Raw genomic sequence first — 22320 nt, forward strand, 5'->3', positions numbered from 1 at the left:
TGGGCTAAGGATAACGACTGCAACTGAGTCTCAAAACTTAACTGTGAGCTTCCTGGCAGTTGAGGCAAAAAAAGAACATATGAGTTCCATACCTGTTATTATCTAATAATAAAAGGAAGTACCTATACCAGATAGCCATGACGGTCAAGACTGCATTACCAGAGGAATTTATTACATGGGATCTTATATGGAATAGTATCTGGAAGAGCACTTTTACAAAGGATATATAGAAAAGCTTTTTTTTTTTTTTTTTTTTTTTTTTGTTCTTTTAGACACAGTCTTGCTCTGTAGCCCAGGCTGGAAGTACAGTGACACGATCATGGCTCACAGCAGCCTCAACTTCCACCTCCTGAGCTTAAGCAATCCTCCTACCTCAGTGTAGTTGGGACTACAGGTGCATGCCACCATGCCCAGTTAATTTTTGTCTTTTTTGTAGAGGGAGGGTCCCACTATGTTGCTTAGGCTGGTCTTGAACTCCTGGGTTCAAGTGATCCTCCCACCTCGGCCTCCCAAAGTATTGAGATTATAGACATGAGCCACCACACCCAGCCATAGAAAGGCTTTTCATGTGAGTACCTCTTGTGTCAGTGGTTCTCAATCCTTTCATAATCAATATTTCATTTTTTTATGACGAATAATGTTAACACCCCTTTACTATCCTGAAATGAAGTTTAAAGATAATATTCTATCTGTACATTTACTCTAAAGGAATTAATACTGGCTGGGTATGGTGGCTCACACCTTTAATCCCAACAATTTGGGAGGCCAAGGCGGGAGGATTGCTTGAACCCAGGAGTTTCAGACCAGCCTAGGCAACATAGTGAGACCCCATCTCTACAAAAAATTAAAAATTAGCTGAGTGTGACGGTGTATGCCTGTAGTCCTAGCTACTTAGAAGGCTGAGGCAGGAGGATCGCTTGAACCCAGGAGGTTGAGGCTGCAGTGAGCCCTGATGGTGCTACTGCATCCCAGCCTGGGCAAGAGAGCAAGACCCTCTCTCTACAAAATAATAAAAAAAACCCTAATTAATATAAAAGATAAACTGATTTTTTTTTTTTTTTTTTTTTTTTTTAGACGAGTCTTCTCTGTCCCCAGGCTGGAGTGCAGTGGCGCGATCTCGGCTCACGCAAGCTCCGCCTCCCGGGTCACCCATTCTCCTGCCTCACCTCCCGAGTAGCTGGACTACAGCCCCGCCACACGCCCGGCTAATTTTTGTATTTTAGTAGAGACGGTTCACCCTGTTAGCCAGATGTCTCGATCTCCTGACCTCGTATCCCCCACCTCCCTCCCAATGCTGGATACAGCTGAGCCCCCGCCCGCCAAAGATAAACTGATTTTTAAAATAACATTATTTCAATTGGCAAATGCCTGCTCACAACTACTCAGAAATCTCAATGAAGTAGCCTATTGATTACAATCACACAGATTTACCTTGAATGTCACAGCTATAAATACTGCCTGGTAACAGGTGCGTTGTATTGGTAGCTCAGATATCACCAAAATGAACAACTCACACTAATTTCATTCCTGGAAGTCATTGCAAAAACTCTTGTTATATTTTTGTGTAAATTAGAGATGATTCTAGGCTCAGGTTATTACAACCAAGCTTTTTACCGATATGTGTCTGGTAGGACACTCAAAAGCAGTCAGGTAATTTCCTGACCCCTTTTTCTCCCAAAAGCCTGAGGACTCCCCAATCAGTGACAACTAAATTCCTGAAATGTCCCCTAGGGGGCAGTATCTCTTTCTTTGCAAACCATTGTCTTAGACCAACCCTTAGTTACAAAAAACGAGCAAATGGATAATGTGAAATTGTTAAATTGCAGACCTGCAACTACATTTCTAAGAGTAACCGAACTTGTACATTCCTGGTACAGAATGTGATGTCACCACATTCCAAGGTTAAGCACTGGAAAAGTTAACAGGAGCTCTGACATATTTATATAGGGCTTTTCATTTTGCCAAGCACTTCAGAGATGCTATCTCCTTCAGTTGTCACAAGAACCTCCTAAGCAGATTGTTATTCTCCCCACTTATAGACGAAGAAGCTGAGACACAGAGAGAAAGGTTATCACACCCTGTGAATCAGGCACTGTCAATTGTTATAGAAGTGTCTCCTCAAGTTTTTTTTTTTTTTTTTTTTGAGACAGAGTCTTGCTTTGTCACCCAGTCTAGAGTGCAGTGGTGCCATCACAGCTCACCGCAACCTGCACCTCCCAGGTTCAAGTGATTCTCCTGCCTCGGCCTCCTGAGTAGCTGGGATAACAGGTGCCTGCCACCACGCTCGGCTAATTTTTATACTAATAAATAGAGACAGGGTTTCGCCATGTTGGCCAGGCTGGTCTCGAACTCCTGACCTCAGGTGATCTGCCCACCTCAGCCTCCCAAAGGGCTGGGATTACAGGCGTGAGCCACCGTGCCCAGCCTCCTCAAGTCTTTTGACAGCAACATGACAGCAAATAATTCATGATGGACATACTGGCCGGTGCCTGAATGCAGGGTAATTGTTACAAGTTCTCATTTTTCACTTGAGGAATCTGAGGCTTGAAGAGAGAGATGGGTGTGTAATGAGGGAGGAAACACTTCCTCTCTGTGCTGGCCAACACAGAGGGGATGGCTGTAGGGGCAAAGTCCTTGGTCTGGAGATGTTAATCATTCAAAGTCACAAAAGTGGGCCCAGAATTAGAGAAGGATGGTTTGGGATCCAGCACATTATAAATATTCCTTCCTCAACATCTTCTGGAGATGACAGGGATTCCTGAAATCCCCTCACCTCCAAAAGCCTCTCCCTATCTCATCCATTCCTATCCTTCATCTTATTCAAATAGATCCTAGCCCCAAACAACCAGACAGCAGAGCTTGTTCATCCCTGAATATGCATGAAGCATGCTACTTCCAGGTGCCCAGCCAGCATAAGAAGGTACATGGGGACTCCAAAGGGCAGGCCTGAATTCTAATCTAACCCAGCTGTATGCCCAAACTGTTTGATTAACTGTCTCAGATGGGGTGAGAGAAGCCAGCCTGGGCCAAGGAGCAATGACCCCTCATCCTGACTTTCCAAGTTTGGGTAACTCTGGGCTCATGGTCAGACCTACCCTCAATGCGGGTGCCCTTCTTTACCCCTCTCCCCAACGCAGCAGAGCTCAAGGGCTGTGCAGGACTCACTTCTGGTCAGAGGGGAATGAGAAGGCAGCTGAATCCTCTCCCCCAGGGGGCGCAGCTTCCCTCTAACATCTGAGCCTGAGCTGCTTTTTTGGGTTGAGGTTTCCAAAACTCTGGGTGGCCTTGCAGATCTAGCATCTCTTTGATAAGCATGGCCATCTCCCAGAAGGGAACACTTCATCTCTGAGGATGGCTAGGTCATGATAAACCAACATTTTATTCAAATTCCCACTTAAAAAGAAAAAGAAAAGAAAGCAAGAAAAAAATTTGGCCATAATAACCACTGTCATTAAGTACCTACTGTATGCCAGGCATCATATTCCACTTTATACACATGATCTGACTGAATCATCACAAAAGCCCTATAATAATAACTACTATTATTGCCCCCACTTTTCAGATGAGCAAACTGTAGGTAAGATAAACTGAATAACATGTTCAAAGTTAGAAAGAAAAAAAAAAAAACCAACGAAATTTGAACCCCCAAGTATCTGACTCCCAAGACTGTATCCATTTCATTAGCTGCCCTGCGGTGCTTACCTAATCATCCTTCCAGACTAGTGAGCCAGAGTTTCTTATCATTATCCCTCAGGACAGATGAAGGACTGAAACTCAGTAAAACTGATAATGTTACCCTCCACAGAAGCATAGAGATGGCGGCTGTCGTCTCATCCATTTGAGTGTTGAGCTTAGGAGAGCACAAGCCCAAGTGAACGAGGGGGTTTCAAATTGAGGCTGAGACACTCACTAGCTGGGTGACCTTGGGATATTACCTTTTAAAGCTTCAATCCTTTAAAATGCAGATGATGATAACAGTGTCTAGTTTGGGGGATGTTGTGAGGATCAAGCAAGATAATGCATGTGCAGTGTTGATTACAGGGGAATTGTCACCACTAGACCGCTTTCTTCCAGGTCCTCCCCACTGGTGAGCAAGTGCTCTCTCCAAATCAAGAACTCTGGCCTAGCAGTGAGTCAGCAGCACTCAGAGTCCCATGGAGCCTGCCTTTCCAGAGGCCCAGGAAACTCGCATGGGCTGGGAAGCAGGATGCTGGGGTTTCTGCTCTGCACTTGCCCCCTTCTGACTCACTGGTGGCCCAGGGCTAATCAGTCTCCAAGCCTCAGTTTGCTCATGGTCAATAGACAGTCAATAAAAGCAGGCTTGTTCGTCTGAACTCTACTTCCTTAGGACTATGTTCCTGGCATTTGACAACCTGACATCCAGAGAGCAGATGGGGGAGACCTAAGCAGGAGGAGGGGATGATATGGAGGAATCCTGCATGACAGTGCTGTCTCATTGACATCTCATATGATTCTCACAATAATGAGGCATAAAATCTAGCGTCTACCTTGGCTTATAACGTCCTCTTTTATCTGTTGCTAGCCTTTGTTCCAATATCACCCCATATCTCTCCTTTTTTGGCCCTCTTGCTTTTCCTTGAATGCTCCCAGCTTTTTTCTACTTCAGAGTCTTTGCACTATTTGCACATCTTGGAATGCTTTTGTCATAGATGATCCCAAGTCTGATTTCTTCTTCTCATTCAGGCCTCAGCTTACATGTCACCTGCTCGGAGAAGACTTTGCTAATCAGTCTAAAGTGTCATCCTGGGCACTGGAACATATTATCCTACAGCACATCATTGTATTTTAACTTTCATCTTAGCAGTTATCACTATAGGATATGTTTTTCCTTGTTTATTTCCTTAATGTGCTGCCTGTCTACTATAGAATATAAGCTTTGTGAAAGCAGGTCCTGGGCTGTCTTATTTATTTCTATGTCCCCAGTGCCCCCCAAAAATGTTCAGTTAATGTTTATGATATAATTGAGTTAATGAGGTTGCCTCAGCATGAATTGTGATTCCTTTTCTTTGCTCAGAGACATCCAAGATTCTGAGAGGGGAAGTGACTGTCCCAAATCCAATTCAAGCTTTTTATCTTCTTTTTTCAGGCCCTTCCTGTAAAACCTGGCTGACACACAAACCTAGCTGGGGTGAGGCTCCAGGTGTGATGAAAGTTTGGAGTTGCCCCATGAATGGGACTGAGGCTGATGTGGGGGTGAGAAGGCGGAAGGACAGAGCATGTGAAGGGAGAAAGGCAGGCTGGGGCAAGAGAGCAGGGTGTGACTCTGGTGAGGGTGGGGGAAAGGGGGTGATTTGACCATGTGTCAGGAAGTGTTTCTCTCCACCCTCCCCTGGGGAGAGCCTTGACCCCAAGGTGGCTTTGTTTTGGGGAAGCAGGTGGCCAGGCAGCTGCTGAGGGAGGGCAAAGGCATGGCTTGGGCGGTGACCATGCACTGAGGTCCTAGGCCCGATACTGATCACCCAAAAGGATAATCTAACAGTGGCTCTTAGCCAAATAGGTGACAGGTGAGCTTCCATCTGAAACCAGCCCAACTATACCATAAAGCCTCAGATATGGCCTAGGGGAAGGCAAGCGATCTAGGGAAGGGAGAGAAAAGAGGCCTCTAAGGAAATAGAGTGGTCAAGTGCTTAGTGATTATTATTAACAGCAACAATAATAATGGGTCACATTTATTGAGAGCTTATAGCGTGCCTAGCACTATACTACTTTTATGTGTTCTCGCATTCATTTCTCAAAAAGCTCCCTACAAAGTAGTCATTATTATTACTGTTATTATTTTTTCCATTTGAGAGACGTCAAAACTGAGGCTCAGTGAAATTAAGTTTCTTGTCCAAGGTCACACAGTAAGTAGCAAAGGCAGGATTCAAACTCATGTCTGTAGTGATTCCAGTGCACTATGGAAACCTAGGCCTGGGTTACTGGAGCAAGTTAAGAGAGCAGGGCCAGATTGACCCCTGCAAAGGTGGGGATAGGGAGGGACAGTGGGATAGACTGTGTATAAATAGCAGGCCTGTTTTTATCCCTACACACAGGCAGAATCAGGCAAGTGCTCTATCTGGCACAATTTCAGGGCTCTGAAAGCCAACCCAGCCCTGTGTCAAACAACTCTCTCCCCAGCACGTCCCTGGAAACTGAAATACCTACTGAGACACTCATTTCTTTGGGTCAGGACAGTGACTCCAGAAGACCCCTGTAAAAGCACATGGGTTGGGAGAGAAACACCTAGTGCCTGTGAAACAGCAATCTAGGTTAACCAGCTGGGTCCTATGGGAGGGTGGCTCATTTTTTATATTGAGGAAAAAGGTGGCAGTCAAAGGCAAGGAAAAGAATAAGGCTTGTTTCACAACCTGTGTCTCTCCGATCTCAGAAGCCTGGGAATTACAACCCATAGTTCAAAAATCCTAATGTCCCCTGAGGGAAGATGGGAGGAAGCCACTCCAGAGACTAACTTCCTTTGCTTTTGCTGGTTTGATACTAAGTGCCTGCAACTTCAACTCTGGTTATCTGGGGTTTATGAGAACGGCTGGCATTCATGTGTCTAATTTTTAAATGATAAATGAATTAATTATTATTTGATACTTGCCGTGTTGGTAGGCCAAAAGGTGGGCTTCTGAACTTAGAGGGTGACAGGGATGGAGACCCCTGGTATGGGGCTGAGATGAAGCAAGAGGCCAGGCCCGGAACAGAACTCAGCTCAGCAGTCAGTCACAAGGCTGCAGAGCGACAGGCGTTTGGGGAAAGGTAGGAACCGCTCTCCGCCACCTGCCGGTCAGCAGCCCTACCCACAATCAGGCCGCGGCTGCCTCGGCCTGGTCCCAAAAAATGTGAGCGCCGCCCCCTCCTCCTGCCCAGTCCTCCGTCGCGCCCGCGGGGTCGGGGGCTGCGCTGCCGGCGCCGCGAGCCGGGCGAGCTTCCCAGCACGGGAGGAGGGAGGGGGCGGCGCCGGGGGTGGGGCGGAGCTTCGGCGCCTCCCGGAGCCTTATTCCCGGCCGCGAGCCGGGCAGCGCTCATTCGGCCGAAGGAGCTACGCGGGCCACGCTGTTGGCTGGCCTGACCTAGGCGCGCGGGGTCGGGCGGCGGCGCGGGCGGGCTGAGTGAGCAAGACAGACACAACAAGAGCGAGCTGCGCCCGGGTCCCGGCCAGGCTTGCACGCAGAGGCGGGCGGCAGACGGCGCCCGGCGGAATCTCCTGAGCTCCGCCGCCCAGCTCCGGTGCCAGCGCCCAGTGGCCGCCGCTTCGAAAGTGATTGGTGCCTCGCCGCCTCTTCTCGGTGCGGGACCATGAAGCTGCTGCCGTCGGTGGTGCTGAAGCTCTTTCTGGCTGCAGGTAAGAGGGCTGCTGACGCCCCCGGAGATCTGGGGGATGGGGGCGCTGTGCTGGGGGCATGGGGGAAGGTCGCCGCAGCGCACCCGGCACGGGCCACTTGGTGGGGCCCTTGCGCTCTGGCGGACGGGCGTCGGCATCGGTGCGTGTTGGTCGGGGGTCTGGGCGGGTGTCTGATGCGGCCTGGCCCCTCGCCCGCAGTTCTCTCGGCACTGGTGACTGGCGAGAGCCTGGAGCGGCTTCGGAGAGGGCTAGCTGCTGGAACCAGCAACCCGGACCCTCCCACTGGATCCACGGACCAGCTGCTACCCCTAGGAGGCGGCCGGGACCGGAAAGTCCGTGACTTGCAAGAGGCAGATCTGGACCTTTTGAGAGGTGGGTGTGGAGGCCCCCCATCCTTGGACCTCGGTGGGCTGTTGAAGAATAAGCAGATCCAAGATTCTTGCTGTTTGGGCAATACTGTGGGTTGAGGGTATTCATGGAGAACCTCGGGTAAAAGCTGATCGGCCTGAAGGGCACTGGGGGATCCTGGAATATAGGTCCCACTCTCTCTCTCGTCATTGCCTCACCTGCTGGGTTGCTGCCCTTCTGGGTACTTTGGGGCAAATTGAAACAGACTTGTTGTCTGGGGTTGTTACGTTCTTCTTAGGTAAGCTGGGTGATAGGAACAAGGAATTGTTTAGGTGCTTTCCCTAGAGCTACTATGTAAAAATGGGTGCCAGTTCTAATTCCCATATAAAATGACTATTATATATAAAATAGAGGTAACAGATGGGGAGATGACCAGGCACATCTCTAGAAAAGTGTGCAGTGTTAGCCTCCTCCATCCACCTGTCTCCAGATTGGGGAAACAGAGGGGAATGAGGAGCCGTTGGCCGCCCTAGATGAGGCTGTGAATGGTGAGCACTGAGCCCCTAGGGGGCTGTATTAAAATGCTGGATATCTATGAATGCTACCGGAAACCTGCAGCTTACTGAGCACCTTGCGTTCCTGAGGAGACTCTATATGGGGAGGGCTGTGTAGGATCCTCCAACCAGCCTCTTTGGCTGTGGCCAAGTACAGGTACAGGGCAGAGTCCAGAGCGTGCCAGCTCTCCTGCCTCCAGACCTGAGGAGATTATCTGGGGTAGAGCAAGGACTCAGCACTGTACCTTGGAATGACTATATTTGGTTGGACAGATGCCCACCTGTTCTAGTTCCACCTGCTCCTCAGCTGCCCTTCTCCCTCATTCCCAGGAGCTTTCCTTGGATACTCTCTCTACTTTGTATAAATCAAGCACATGCTCCAAAACTGAGCCTGGGCTCCCATACTTCATCCTCTCCCAGTGGCCCTCTGGGGTTACCCATGGCCTGAACAGCCTGGATTCTCCTAGCCCTCTCCTCCTCGGCTGGGCAGGGCTGGGCTGTGACTCACCCCATCCCCACCCCCCACCCACTCGGCTGCTCCTCATACCTCTGCAGACCTGACTCACTGCTCCCTGTCCATGGCAGGAGCCTGGCTGTCACCCTCCACCTTCTCCCTCCCCTTTCTGACTGGCTTGGCCCCCCTGCCTTGCTCTCCCCGAAGCTCTGGTCACTGGGTTCCTCTGACCACCTGTATCACCTTCTGAGCTCTGAGGGGGCCTGGGACTGGATGAGAGGAAATGAAAGACTATGGGGCTGCTGGCACCTACTTCTCTTCCCTTCTCTTGGCTTTGCTGGGCAAGGACTATTTTTCAGGTCTGGGGATCCTACCACCTAAAATAAATGACTGCTACCATTTATTCAATTCCTACTGTGTTCTAGGCACTTGATATGCTATCCTGGCTAATGTAACACTTATAGCAACCTTTTGAGATAGTTACTTTTGCTATCCACATTTTACTGAGAACCTGAGGTTCAGAGAAGTTAAGTGACCGCCCACGGTATATAGCTGAAATTGGAGCACGGGTCTATGGATTTCAGAGCCCATTCATGCCTGGATTGGCATCTCAGGTGCTCCAGACTTGTGAGAGGGAGGAGATGGGGGTGTGTGAGGCAGCTTGGTGTGGTGAGGAAGGATATTGGAGTGAAGTCCAGAGACCACAGTTCTAATCCCAATCCTGCATGACCTTGAGTAAGTCACTCTGCCTGCCATGAGTTTTTTATTTTTTCTTTTCTTTTTTTTAAACATAGTCTCACTCTGTTACCCAGGCTGGAATGCGATGGCACGATCTCAGCTCACTGCAATCTCTGCCTCCCAGGTTCAAGTGATTCTCCTGCCTCAGCCTCACGAGTAGCTGCAATTACAGGCACACACCACCACGCCCAGCTAATTTTTGTATTTTTTGTAGAGATGATGAGATTTTTGCCATGTTGGCAAGGCTGGTCTCGACTCCTGACCTCAGGTGATCCACCTGCCTCAGCCTCCCGAAGTGTTGGGATTACAGGCATGAGCCACCGTGCCTGGCCACATGGTATTCTTTGAAGTCCCTCTAGCTTGAGACTCTAAGTCTCTAGTCTAATGTATCATGCTCACCCTTCTGCAAGACACATGGCTGTAGCCATGGATATGGACACCTTTTTCCTGATGGGGGATAAAAGGGTGGGATTGGGCTGATAGGCATAGTCCATGGTCAATCCCAGCTAGATATCTGGGTGAGGTTGTTTTTCCCCCAGTCTCTCTGAAGCATTGAAAGAAGGGGGGAAGTCCGGGCGCGGTGGCTCAAGCCTGTAATCCCAGCACTTTGGGAGGCCGAGGTGGGCAGATCACGAGGTCAGGAGATTGAGACCATCCTGGCTAACACGGTGAAACCCCGTCTCTACTAAAAATACAAAAAATTAGCCGGGCGTGTTGGCGGGCGCCTGTAGTCCCAGCTACTCGGGAGGCTGAGGCAGGAGAATGGCGTGAACCTGGGAGGCGGAGCTTGCAGTGAGCTGAGATCGCACCACTGCACTCCAGCCTGCGGGACACAGAAAGACTCCATCTCAAAAAAAAAAAAAAAAAAGAAAGAAGCGGGGAGTCATCATTGTTCCAGTTCCTTCTGGACAGTTCCTTACTTTCCATTTTTCTATCCCTTGTACACCCTGTACCCCCCAACCCAGAGAGCTATAAACAGGACATTGGGGGTTAAATATGAATGAATCCTTGAGAAAGTGGGTGAGCTGTAAAGGGTGTGCAAGTTAAATATTTTGCTTGAAGTTGAAAAAGCAAGGCCGTGACCAGGGCTGGCCTGCTTGCTGTTCCTGAGCCAGGCTCTGCCCTGGGCTCATAGTACTAAGGGGTCCCCCAGAAGAGACCACCTGAACACATGGACACTGTTCTTATTTTAGGAGCCCTCCAACCCCAAAACCTCCAAGTACCTTCTCTAGAAGCAATTTTTGTGTGTGACACTGTCTTTCTGTAAGTGGGTCACTGAGTACAGCATCAGGAAATGAGGCTGATTGAAGGCCAAAATAGAACCAAGTGGGTGCGGGGGAGTAGGGGATGGGGGTGTAAGGTGGACATTGGGGTGGAGGTGAGGTTGGTAGAATTGCCCAGTTACTCAACAAAAGCATTCTGAGAATGAGGCTCTTACACTGAGACTGTGAAATGCCTTCCTTGGGACTCACCCCAGCTTCTACTTCCTACTGAGTTTCCCTCTTTCTGGTGGTTCTGCCCAATCTTCCTGCTCTTCCTTCTGCCTCTTGGGAGGCACTGAGCTAAGGGGCCTTCCCAGATCTCTGACTTCAGGTGGGATCAAAGAATATATACTCCTTTCAAGCACTATGCTCTTCTGATTTTCTTCCCAAAGAGTCAGACTTTAACAGGGTGCTTTTCTCCTACAGTCACTTTATCCTCCAAGCCACAGGCACTGGCCACACCAAGCAAGGAGGAGCATGGGAAAAGAAAGAAGAAAGGCAAGGGGCTAGGGAAGAAGAGGGACCCATGTCTTCGGAAATACAAGGACTTCTGCATCCATGGAGAATGCAAATATGTGAAGGAGCTCCGGGCTCCCTCCTGCATGTAAGTGCCCCTTCCCCAGGGCTGAATCTCATCAGCACACTTTGTCAGCCACGTGGCTGTTCCTCGTTGTCACTGTTCCTTGAATTCATAATTTCACCCAGTTTCTTCTCAACCTCTGGGCGGAAGTTGGGAGGAGGGGAAATATATTTTTAGTCAGCGGAAGCCCCCTCCCCCCTATAGGATGCAATTTCCTGTGGTATGGTTTTGTGACGTGCTTTAATCCTTGGGGACATTTCCTGCTTGCCCAGAAATGAGCATGTGGCTAGGACAGCTGGCACCTGAAGGCAGACCCTTTATTCTTGCCTGATGCCCTACTCTGGGAGGGAGAAGCCAGTAGGAAACATGGCAGAGTGGGCTTCCTGGGCAGAGTAGAGCTCCTGCGGGAAGGTAGGAGGTGCATTTGGATGCATGTTGTATAGGTATGTGTGTATTTGGGTTTATGTGCATGTGAGTGTGCAAATGTGGATTGACTGTAAGGCATGGCAGGACTGTACAGAGAGGGATCATCATGGCGGCAGGTTGAGGCTTCTCTTTCTTCTTCCTTACCCCAGCAAGGGCCAGGAGGTGGGAGACATGGAGAGTACTGGCCTTTGGCCACGGTGTGGGAGAACAATTCCTTTGTGCAGGGTTCACAGGAAATGGAACCTGACCCAGTAGGCATCAGCCCCCAGTCAGGCAACATCACCCCTTCCCTGGGTAGGTGTGTGGGCGGAGGGGCTGTGGGTTCCTTAGCCTCTCTCCTAAGCCAAACCCAGCAAACGGCTGCCTTGGCAACCCCTCAGGGATGACAGCACTGCCATGCTCTCTGGCAGGCATAATGTTGCCACTGTGCCTGAGGCCAACACCTCGCATCAGGCTGCAAACATCCGTTCCCTTCCCTGTGGGGAGGCAGGCTCTGGGGGCCTTACAGGGAGACTCTGGACAGGGCCAAGAGACTGTTGTGTGCACACTGCCTCCAGCCTGTCAAGAAGGCGGCGTGCCTGGCATCCCTTCTACTGGTGATTGGTGCAGATCCCTTGGCTTTTTAAAGCTTCCTTGTTTTGTCTGATCACACATAGCAGAGCTGCTCTGTATTTGGCAGTTGGCAGACAGACCCATCACTCCCCACCATGTCCACAGTCACTTGTGCATCCTTTCCTATAACATCCTTGTCAGGAGCTTGGTATTAGAGGAAGTTGTTTAAGAGTGGCATAGAAAGCCCCCATATTATCCTTCCCAAGGTCTTGGGACAGGGCGGGAAATGTTCATCTTAAATTTGTAAAATGGCATCGTTAGTACAGGGTAAAGAAGGTGACTCAAGTAGTCAAGGTGGATTGAGGTCAGGAATCTGTCTATACCAGATTGGTCCTGGGCATTTTGGTGGATGGATTTGGGGCTTGCACTGTATGGTTGAGAGGCCTTATAAGGCTGCCTTTCTGGAGAGCTGGACTCGGATGACCACCTAAACCCAGAGAACCTGATATGGGTGCCCAGGCCACCTTCCCAGTGGTCCCTAGGGATAGTGATAACTATAATGATGTCATCTCTCCTTTGTCCCAGAGTTTCAGTGTTTATGTATAATATAAGTTGAGCCCAAGTATGTTGAGCTCCTATTTGGTGGCAGACACTACTTTAGGAGCTGGAGAGATATAGTTTCCTGGGATTTTTCAAAAGCCCTCTGCTGAGTAGGCAGGACTTGGTACCTCTACTTGAAAGGTGGTGAAACTGGAGCCAGAAAATAGGAAGTAATTTGCCTGAGGTCAATAGCTAAATAAGTAGATGGAAATAAGACAGAGTCTCAGTACCTGACTCCTAGTCCAGCATGCTTTTCATGCCCTCAGGCTGCACTGGGTGTTGTCTTTCATCTTTCTTTCCTGTATCTGTCCTTACAGAGTTGGAGCAGCATTTTATAGAGGGCAGAGGGCAGCTGTTGTCCTAGAGGTCTCTTATTCTTTTACTAGTCTAAGAGCACAGCAATCTGATTTGAAAACTTTACATTAACTTCCTGGGCAGAATTTTCTTTTTCTTTTTTCTTTTCTTTCTTTCTTTTTTTTTTTTTTTTTTTTTTTTTGAGACTCACTCTGTCTCCCATGCTGGGGTGCAGTGGTGCGATCTCGGCTCACTGCAACCTCTGCCTCCTGGGTTCAAGAAATTCTCCTGCCTCAGCCTCCTAAGTGGCTGGGACTACAGGCACCTGCCACCATGCCCAATTAATAATTTTTATATTTTTAGTAGAGACGTAGTTTTACTGTGTTGGCCAGGCTGGTCTTGAACTCCTGACCTCAGGGGATCCGCCTACCTCAGCCTCCCAAAGTGCTGGGATTACAGGCATGAGCCACCATACCTAGCCTGTTTTTTTTTTTTTTTTTTGAGATGGAATCTCGCTCTGTCACCCAGGCTGGAGTGCAGTGGCACAATCTCGGCTCTCTGCAGCCTCTGCCTCCCAGATTAAAGTGATTTTCCTGCTTCAGCCTCCTGAGCAGCTGGTATTACAGGCAAATGCCCCCACATCTGGCTAATTTTTAAATTTTTGTGGAGATGGGGTTTCACCATGTTGGCCAGGCTGATCTTGAACTCCTAACCTCAAGTAATCAGCCTGCCTTGGCCTCCCAAAGTGCTGGGATTACAGGCGTGAGCCACCGCTTCCTGAGCAGATTTTCAGGGGGTTGATTGCATGTCTGGACTGGCCCCCTACTGCCTCCTGCCCTTGCTACTCAGGGCAGAAAGCAGCAAGAAGACAGAAATCCTGGTTTGGGGGAATGTGACATCTGTGCACCTTCATCTGGGGATCTTTGTGGCTCTTGTTTGACTCCAGACCCAGGAACCACTAGCCAGAGTGTGTCCAGGCTGCTGTGGTGAGCCTGAGGCTAGCTGGCATCCTAAACTAGCCCTCTGCAGCCACCATGAACAGGAAAACCCTTTCTGTGTCACCAGCCAAAAGTTGCCCTCAAAGAGTAGTTTCTGCTGGGTGCAGTGGCTCACACCTGTAATCCCAGCACTTTGGGAGGCCGAGGCAGGTGGATCGCCTGAGGTCAGGAGGTCGAGACCAGCCTGGCCAACATACAGAAACCCCATCTCTACTAAAAATACAAAAATTAGCTGGGCGTCATGGCAGGCGCCTGTAATCTCAGCTACTAGGGAAGCTGAGGCAGGAGAATCTCTCGAACCCAGGAGGCGGAAGTTGCAGTGAGCCAAGATCGTGCCATTGCACTCCAGCCTGGGCAACAAGAGCAAAACTCCATCTCAAAAAAAAAAAAAAAAAAAAAAAGGGTAGTTTCCTGGGATTCTTGACTAGTTGCTGACCCAGAAATTGGCTGCAGAATTTCCTGTGGCTGGAGGAAACCTGGGGACACTTGGGCTGAGGAGGACTCAGAGCTGGAGGAGAGACAGGCTGGGGGGCTCTACTTGGCCTCACTGCCCAGGTGCTGAGAAGGAATGGCGATCCTGCTTCTCTTGGCTCCATCTGACTTGGGTGCCCCATTCCTCAGGCCATGGGCAGTAACCTCTGGAGTCTGATTATGTAATAACTCACACAATGTGGGACTTGGCCTTTATTAAACCCTTTCATTTGTATTACCTCATTTTATCTTTTCACGATACTCTAGTGAAGTAGGTATTTCTTATCCCTGTGTTTTACATGAGGAAACCAACGTTTAGAAAGGTAACGTGACTTGCCCAAAATTACCTGGCTAGAAATAGCAGCAGAACCAGTCTGGAACTCATGTACTCTGAGTCTCCTCCATCCAGACGTGTCCCCTCCACCTCCTGGGGTAAAGGTGGAGAAATCCAGTTTGGAAGATGTCTCTGGACCCTAGAGGGTTCTTGCATCTGTTGTAATACAAGTTCTGAAATGGGTCACAGACATGGGTGGGAAGAATGTGTCCTAGTCTGGTGGGTGGCTGGCTCTGGACAAGACACAAAATTTTGCCCCTACCCTGGGATGCTTGGAATGTACCCATCCCCCCTCCTTCTCTGGGGAAGCCAGGAGTTGTCTGCAAAGGGAGGGGGAGGTAGGTAATATTAGGATGTTTACATTATTATCCTTTTGACTCAGGGTGGGGGTGGAGGGATTATGTAACTGAATTGCGGGACTCTGAGGCCAAACTTTATTTCTATCTTCTGAGTAACTACCTGTGGAGTTTGAATGATGGACTGGAAGTGAAAAACAGACTCAACTTCAGCTTCCCTCCTCCCAGGAAAGCAAAGTCTCTGAAGTCATCCAGACTGCTGTTGAATCCTGGCTCTACCACTCACTGGCTTTGTAACCTTGGGCGAGGTATTTAACAAAAGCTAAGCCTCGGTCCATCTTTAAAATGGGGCTAGTAACTCCTCCTTCACAGAGCTGGCTTTAAATGAAATAATTCTTGTAAAGCAGTTAGCACAAAATACTTGGCTCATGGTAAGCCTTCAATGATTGCTAATTATCATTCTTTATTATTCAAGTTATGAGTAATAAATAATAATAACATAGTCAGAGAGAAGGGTCAGACTGCCCCCCAGAAGCCTATCAGATATGCTTCCTTGGAGTTACCTGCACTGTTCTGCATTGTTCACAGTGGAAGGAATGATGAATTTGGAATCTGCCAAGACTTGTTCCTAGTCTTAGCCCTGCTGCTTCCTAGTTGTGCAAATTTTGGTGAATCACTTAATTTCTCTGACCCTTAATCTTAGCTTTTCCATCTGTAATATGGGGTTGTACCTGCCTACCAGAATGTTAGGAGGCTCAGTTGAGCTAGTAGATAACGCTAGTGGCTTGTGAATGGTAAACTGCTGTGCGCAAGTGATTTTCCAGGGGTGCTCGTGCAAGTGTCCTCCATGTCCTGGCAGGATAGGGGTTGCTTTTAGGTCTACATGGGCTGATGGGACAGATACATGGAGAGGCTGAGCAAGGAACTGTGGACTGTGCTGTGTGTATAGTGGGCCTGACCTACATTTATCCTGCTGTGAGGTGGTTTCTCAAAGTACCCAGGAGGAACTAGGGCAGGGGGAGGCGCAGGGCAGGAAGGCAAGAATGCAGTACCACCCAGCCTGGCCCCTCCACCACCGTTGGTTGTGGACAAGTCTGTCTCTTGGAGCTTCCCTGGTGCTCTGTCCGTAGGAAGAAGGGATTCCTTGTTCTGAGGCACCAGAGAAAGCACAGCTCAGAAAAGAGGGCCACCAGGTTCTTGGTGCTTCCTTCAGCAGCTGGTGGTCTAAAGTCTGCAGGCAGACAGTGCCACTGTGCCCCCTGGCTGGATGGTAGGCAGTTGTCAGGTGTGAGTGGGCAGCACACTGAGCTCAGAGTCAGACAGTCTACATCTACATCTTCGTTTCTGTCTTGCTGTGTGACCTTGGGAAAACCACTCCACCTTTCTGTAAAATGGGGCTCCTACTTACATCAAAGGATCTCTGGGATGCTCAGATAAAGGAAAGGATGTGAATGTGCTTCTTCAACTGTAAGCACGTCCGAGTCTTTTTTTTTTTTTTTTTTTTGAGACGGAGTCTTGCTCTGTCGCCCAGGCTGGAGTGCAGTGGCGCGATCTTGGCTCACTGCAAGCTCCGCCTCCCAGGTTCACGCCATTCTCCTGCCTCAGCCTCCCGAGTAGCTGGGACTACGGGTGCCCGCCACCATGCCCGGCTAATTTTTTGTATTTTTAGTGGAGACGGGGTTTCACCGTGGTCTCGATCTCCTGACCTTGTGATCCACCCGCCTCGGCCTCCCAAAGTGCTGGGATTACAGGCGTGAGCCACCGCGCCCGGCCAACGTCCAAGTCTTTCTAAGAGCTTCAAGGAAATGCTTTGTGTTAGAAAAGGCAGTTGCCAGCCAGGTGCAGTGGCTCATGCCTGTAATCCTTGCTCACTGGGAGGCAGAGGCGGGTGGATCACCTGAGGTCAGGAGTTGGAGACCAGCCTAGCTAACATGGTGAAACTCCGTCTCTACTAAAAAATTACAAAAATTAGCTAGGCGTGGTGGCGGGCACCTGTAATCCCAGCTACTCGGGAGGCTGAGGCCGGAGAATCACTTGAATCCGGGAGGTAGAGGTTTCAGTGAGCCAAGATTGCGCCACTGCACTCCAGCCTGGGAGACAGAGCAAGACTCTGTCTCAAAAAAAAAAAAAAAAGAAAAGAAAAAGAAAAGGCAGTTGCCATGTGATTTATTTCTTGAGTGAGAAGAGCCAAGGGATTGTTTCTGACATTCTTCCATGCTCTGGCAGGGCAGCTGGGCAGAAAGAAGTTTCTTGATTTGTATGGTTTGTCCTGTGATGAAGGAGGCCTGGTAGCTCAGCGTTCAGAGGCCAAAGGCCAGAGTTAAGCTCCCAAGTTGGGCCCTGCACCCAGGGGGAGCTGGAGTTAAATGAAGGAAACTTGAGAAAAACGACTCCTGGCAGAGGCACAGGGCCTATTAATAGGCTGGACAGCAGTGGAGAGGGACTGGACGCTGGAAGCACGATGGGGAAGGCTGGGTTTATTTCTAGGTCAGAATGTTGAGGGGCCTCACTGGAGGGAGTGATACGAATTCCCTCAATTCAGCCTACCAGCTCTTGTGCCCAAGCCGTCATAAGTGGCTTAAACAGAACGCCTGAACACACATGTCATAAATCAGCCACACGTGGAACATATCTAGCTGAGGCCTTCAAGTCCTCCCTTGCTTTTTCCATGCCTAGAACAGGATTCTCAGCCCAGAGAACCAGAGGAAATGGAAAAGGGGAGGGTGTCAAGTGAGGGAGGAATGCTACAGAGCCTTCAGAGGGGCTTTAAAGAGTTTTCTACTAGAGGAGAAGGATGGAGGATGGGCAGGGACCGTGGTCAGGGATTGACAGGCTGAGGGTATGAGGGATGGGGTTTGGCTTATGCAGGTGGGCCATTGCCAAGAGAGGCCAAAACACTAACTCTGTCTCCTCCTTGTTCTGTCTTGAACTAGCTGCCACCCGGGTTACCATGGAGAGAGGTGTCATGGGCTGAGCCTCCCAGTGGAAAATCGCTTATATACCTATGACCACACAACCATCCTGGCCGTGGTGGCTGTGGTGCTGTCATCTGTCTGTCTGCTGGTCATCGTGGGGCTTCTCATGTTTAGGTGAGTGTTGGGGTCCCCTGAAGGCTGTTTCTGCAAATCACTCCCATTCTTCCTCCTCCTGGGCCCTCTCCTTGATGATCACATGCACTTACCTCAATCTTTCCAAATCATGGGCTAGCTCCGGGGTGTAGATTCTCCAAAAACCTGGTATTTCTGGCATGACATGAGTCCTGTGTCTAGAGCCCAGGGTCAAATTTGCGAGGCCATAGCAGGCTCTGCTCCTCACAGGAGTTCTTTTCCTGCCTCTGTGACCCAGCTCCCCACTCATGGAGTCACTTTGTCACACATTTCTTTCTCCTGGCTGTTCTTTGATGGCATTAGTATGTGGTTTGGTAGTCAAGGTGTGGGTGGTGCTAGTGGTATATCCTTCCACTTCCGAGGCATCTGGACCTCAGGCCCTGCTTCTAATCCAGGTATGCTCTAGCTTGGGGCAGACCCACCAAGCACTCTATGCTTGTTTTCTTTTTTTTTTTTTTTTTTCTTTTTCTCGAGACAGAGTCTTACTCTGTCGCCCAGGCTGGAGTGCAGTGGCGTGATCTCGGCTCACTGCAAATTCCGCCTCCCGGGTTCACGCCATTCTCCTGCCTCAGCCTCCTGAGTAGTTGTGACTACAGGCGCCCGCCACCATGCCCAGCTAATTTTTTCTATTTTTTAGTAGAGACGGGGTTTCACCATGTTAGCCAGGATGGTCTTGATCTCCTGACCTCGTGATCCACCCGCCTCGGCCACCCAAAGTGCTGGGATTACAGGTGTGAGCCACTGCGCCCGGCTCTATACCTGTTTTCAAGCAGTGTAACTCATCTGTCATGAGACCTGGAACAAGTTACTGTCTTTCTGAGGATTGTAACCTTATAGTGATTGTAATCTTTGTCCATCTACCTCATAAGGATGTTGTGAGGATCACACAAATGAGGTGAAAGCTCTTTGTAAATTGCATCCTGCTGTTAGAGACAAGAGTTCCTCGGGGCAGTTGGGCCTTTGACCAGAGGTTGGGCTGCCCTACTGTCTGGGCTTTTCCAAGTAGTAGAGGAAACCACCATGGCAGAGTTCTTTGGAAGGACCTGCTCTGGACCTGCACTTTGTCATAGCAGGCAGGGCTTATTCACAAAACTTATCTTCCTCAGGTACCATAGGAGAGGAGGTTATGATGTGGAAAATGAAGAGAAAGTGAAGTTGGGCATGACTAATTCCCACTGAGAGAGACTTGTGCTCAAGGTAATGCTCCATCCTTTGCCCCATGACATGATTATCCTTTGTCCCCTTTCCTGGCTCTGCTTCAGTGGGTGCTGAATTCTTCATCTAGGGATTGGGGTCCAGGCTACTGTGACATTAATATCCCATTGCAGAATTATTTTCAAAAAGACTCAGTGCTTCACTTAAGGTAAAAGTTGCTAGAGAGACACCTAAGAGAGATGCCTGAGAGGACAGCTTCTCCCACCCTCATCCCCTCCCTTCCCTTCCCCTCCCCTCCCCAGGGAGACAGAGTGAAACCCTGTCTCAAAAAGTTTAAAAATAAAAAAGACTGGACCAGGAAAATCGTAAGACTTCTTTAGACTGAACCTGGCTTTAAAGGCCTTCCTTTTGTGCTTTAGGAATCGGCTGGGGACTGCTACCTCTGAGAAGACACAAGGTGATTTCAGACTGCAGAGGGGAAAGACTTCACATCTAGCCGCAAAGACTCCTTCGTCCCCAGTCGCCGTCTAGGATTGGGCCTCCCATAATTGCTTTGCCAAAATACCAGAGCCTTCAAGTGCCAAACAGAGTATGTCCGATGGTATCTGGGTAAGAAGAAAGCAAAAGCAAGGGACCTTCATGCCCTTCTGATTCCCCTCCACCAAACCCCACTTCCCCTCATAAGTTTGTTTAAACACTTATCTTCTGGATTAGAGTGCCGGTTAAATTCCATATGCTCCAGGATCTTTGACTGAAAAAAAAAAAAAAAAGGAAGAAGAAGAAGAAGAAAGAGCAAGAAGGAAAGATTTGTGAACTGGAAGAAAGCAACAAAGATTGAGAAGCCATGTACTCAAGTACCACCAAGGGATCTGCCATTGGGACCCTCCAGCGCTGGATTTGATGAGTTAACTGTGAAATACCACAAGCCTGAGAACTGAATTTTGGGACTTCTACCCAGATGGAAAAATAACAACTATTTTTGTTGTTGTTGTTTGTAAATGCCTCTTAAATTATATATTTATTTTATTCTATGTATGTTAATTTATTTAGTTTTTAACAATCTAACAATAATATTTCAAGTGCCTAGACTGTTACTTTGGCAATTTCCTGGCCCTCCACTCCTCATCCCCACAATCTGGCTCAGTGCCACCCACCCTTGCCACAAAGCTGGGATGGTTCTGTGACCCATCTGTAGTAATTTATTGTCTGTCTACATTTCTGCAGATCTTCCGTGGTCAGAGTGCCACTGCGGGAGCTCTGTATGGTCAGGATGTAGGGGTTAACTTGGTCAGAGCCACTCTATGAGTTGGACTGCAGTCTTGCCTAGGCGATTTTGTCTACCATTTGTGTTTTGAAAGCCCAAGGTGCTGATGTCAAAGTGTAACAGATATCAGTGTCTCCCTGTGTCCTCTCCCTGCCAAGTCTCAGAAGAGGTTGGGCTTCCGTGCCTGTAGCTTTCCTGGTCCGTCACCCCCATGGCCCCAGGCCCACAGCGTGGGAACTCACTTTCCCTTGTGTCAAGACATTTCTCTAACTCCTGCCATTCTTCTGGTGCTACTCCATGCAGGGGTCAGTGCAGCAGAGGACAGTCTGGAGAAGGTATTAGCAAAGCAAAAGGCTGAGAAGGAACAGGGAACATTGGAGCTGACTGTTCTTGGTAACTGATTACCTGCCAATTGCTACTGAGAAGGTTGGAGGTGGGGAAGGCTTTGTATAATCCCACCCACCTCACCAAAACGATGAAGGTATGCTGTCATGGTCCTTTCTGGAAGTTTCTGGTGCCATTTCTGAACTGTTACAACTTGTATTTCCAAACCTGGTTCATATTTATACTTTGCAATCCAAATAAAGATAACCCTTATTCCATAGGCTTTTGTCTGTTTGTTTTAACTGGGAACTGGTTTAACTTAGTTATTTCCTAAGCCCTGACTTGGTGGTAGGCTCTATACCAGGCCTATTTATGTATACCACAACAATTCTGTGATGCAAGTACTATTACTGTCCCATTTTTCCAGAAGGGGAAACTGAGGCTCAAAGTGGTTGTGTAACTTGCCTGAGGATACACAGCTAGTAAATGACAGAGCTGGGACTAGTAGTCTGGCTCCAATTATTTTGTCTTAGTACTTATACCATGCTATCTCTGAGATAAGAAAGAACAGATCTTTCACACAGCATGTTTAACTGCTATAATCAGGGAAGATATCCACCCATTCAGTCAACAGGCCCTGGACTCAGGATCTACTCCTATGCTACACATATGAGCAGGCATTGCTCCTGGCAAGAACAAGATGTCTTTGACTCCCCTGTCTTGCTCCGCAGCCAATCCATCAGCAAATCTTCTCAGCCCTACCTTTAGAATATATGCTGTATGCAACCACTTCTTATCACTGCCACTACCATCAATTTAGCATCATCTAAATTTAGCATCATCTCATGCCTGCACTTTTGTGATGGCCTCTGCCTTTCTAGTTCCGTCTTGCTTCCATATAACGTATTTTCAGCATAATAGCCAGAGTGATCGTGTCTTTCAGATCTTGTCTGCTCTGCAGGCCTTCCCTGACCACCCTATTAAACAACAGCAGATTCCTTCTCCCATCCTACTCTTATTCTTCTTACATTGCTTTATATTTCTCCATAGCCTTTATCACCACTAACATATTCCTATTTGTTTATAGTCCATCTCCTCCTATGAAAATGTTAGCTCCATGAGGGTAGGGGTGTGTACATTGCTCCTCTCCCAGATTCTAAGACAATGCAATTGAGTGGTAGGCACTCAATATTTGTTACCTGGATGAATGAATGT

General features: G+C 48.8%; 1 protein-coding gene across 1 annotated transcript; it reads left to right on the forward strand.

Moving 5' to 3' along the window:
* Positions 1 to 7002: 7002 nt before the first annotated feature.
* HBEGF (heparin binding EGF like growth factor) lies at positions 7003 to 21385 on the forward strand. Its single transcript, XM_003266463.3, has 6 exons — positions 7003 to 7348; positions 7547 to 7720; positions 11131 to 11308; positions 18189 to 18344; positions 19469 to 19559; positions 19937 to 21385. Exons 1-5 carry the CDS (start codon positions 7303 to 7305, stop codon positions 19539 to 19541), a joined length of 627 nt encoding a protein of 208 aa, XP_003266511.1. The 5' UTR covers positions 7003 to 7302; the 3' UTR covers positions 19542 to 19559; positions 19937 to 21385.
* The last annotated feature ends 935 nt before the right edge of the window (positions 21386 to 22320 follow it).

The sequence above is a fragment of the Nomascus leucogenys genome, chromosome 2 (genome assembly GCF_006542625.1).
Source record: "Nomascus leucogenys isolate Asia chromosome 2, Asia_NLE_v1, whole genome shotgun sequence".
Lineage (NCBI taxonomy): Eukaryota > Metazoa > Chordata > Mammalia > Primates > Hylobatidae > Nomascus > Nomascus leucogenys.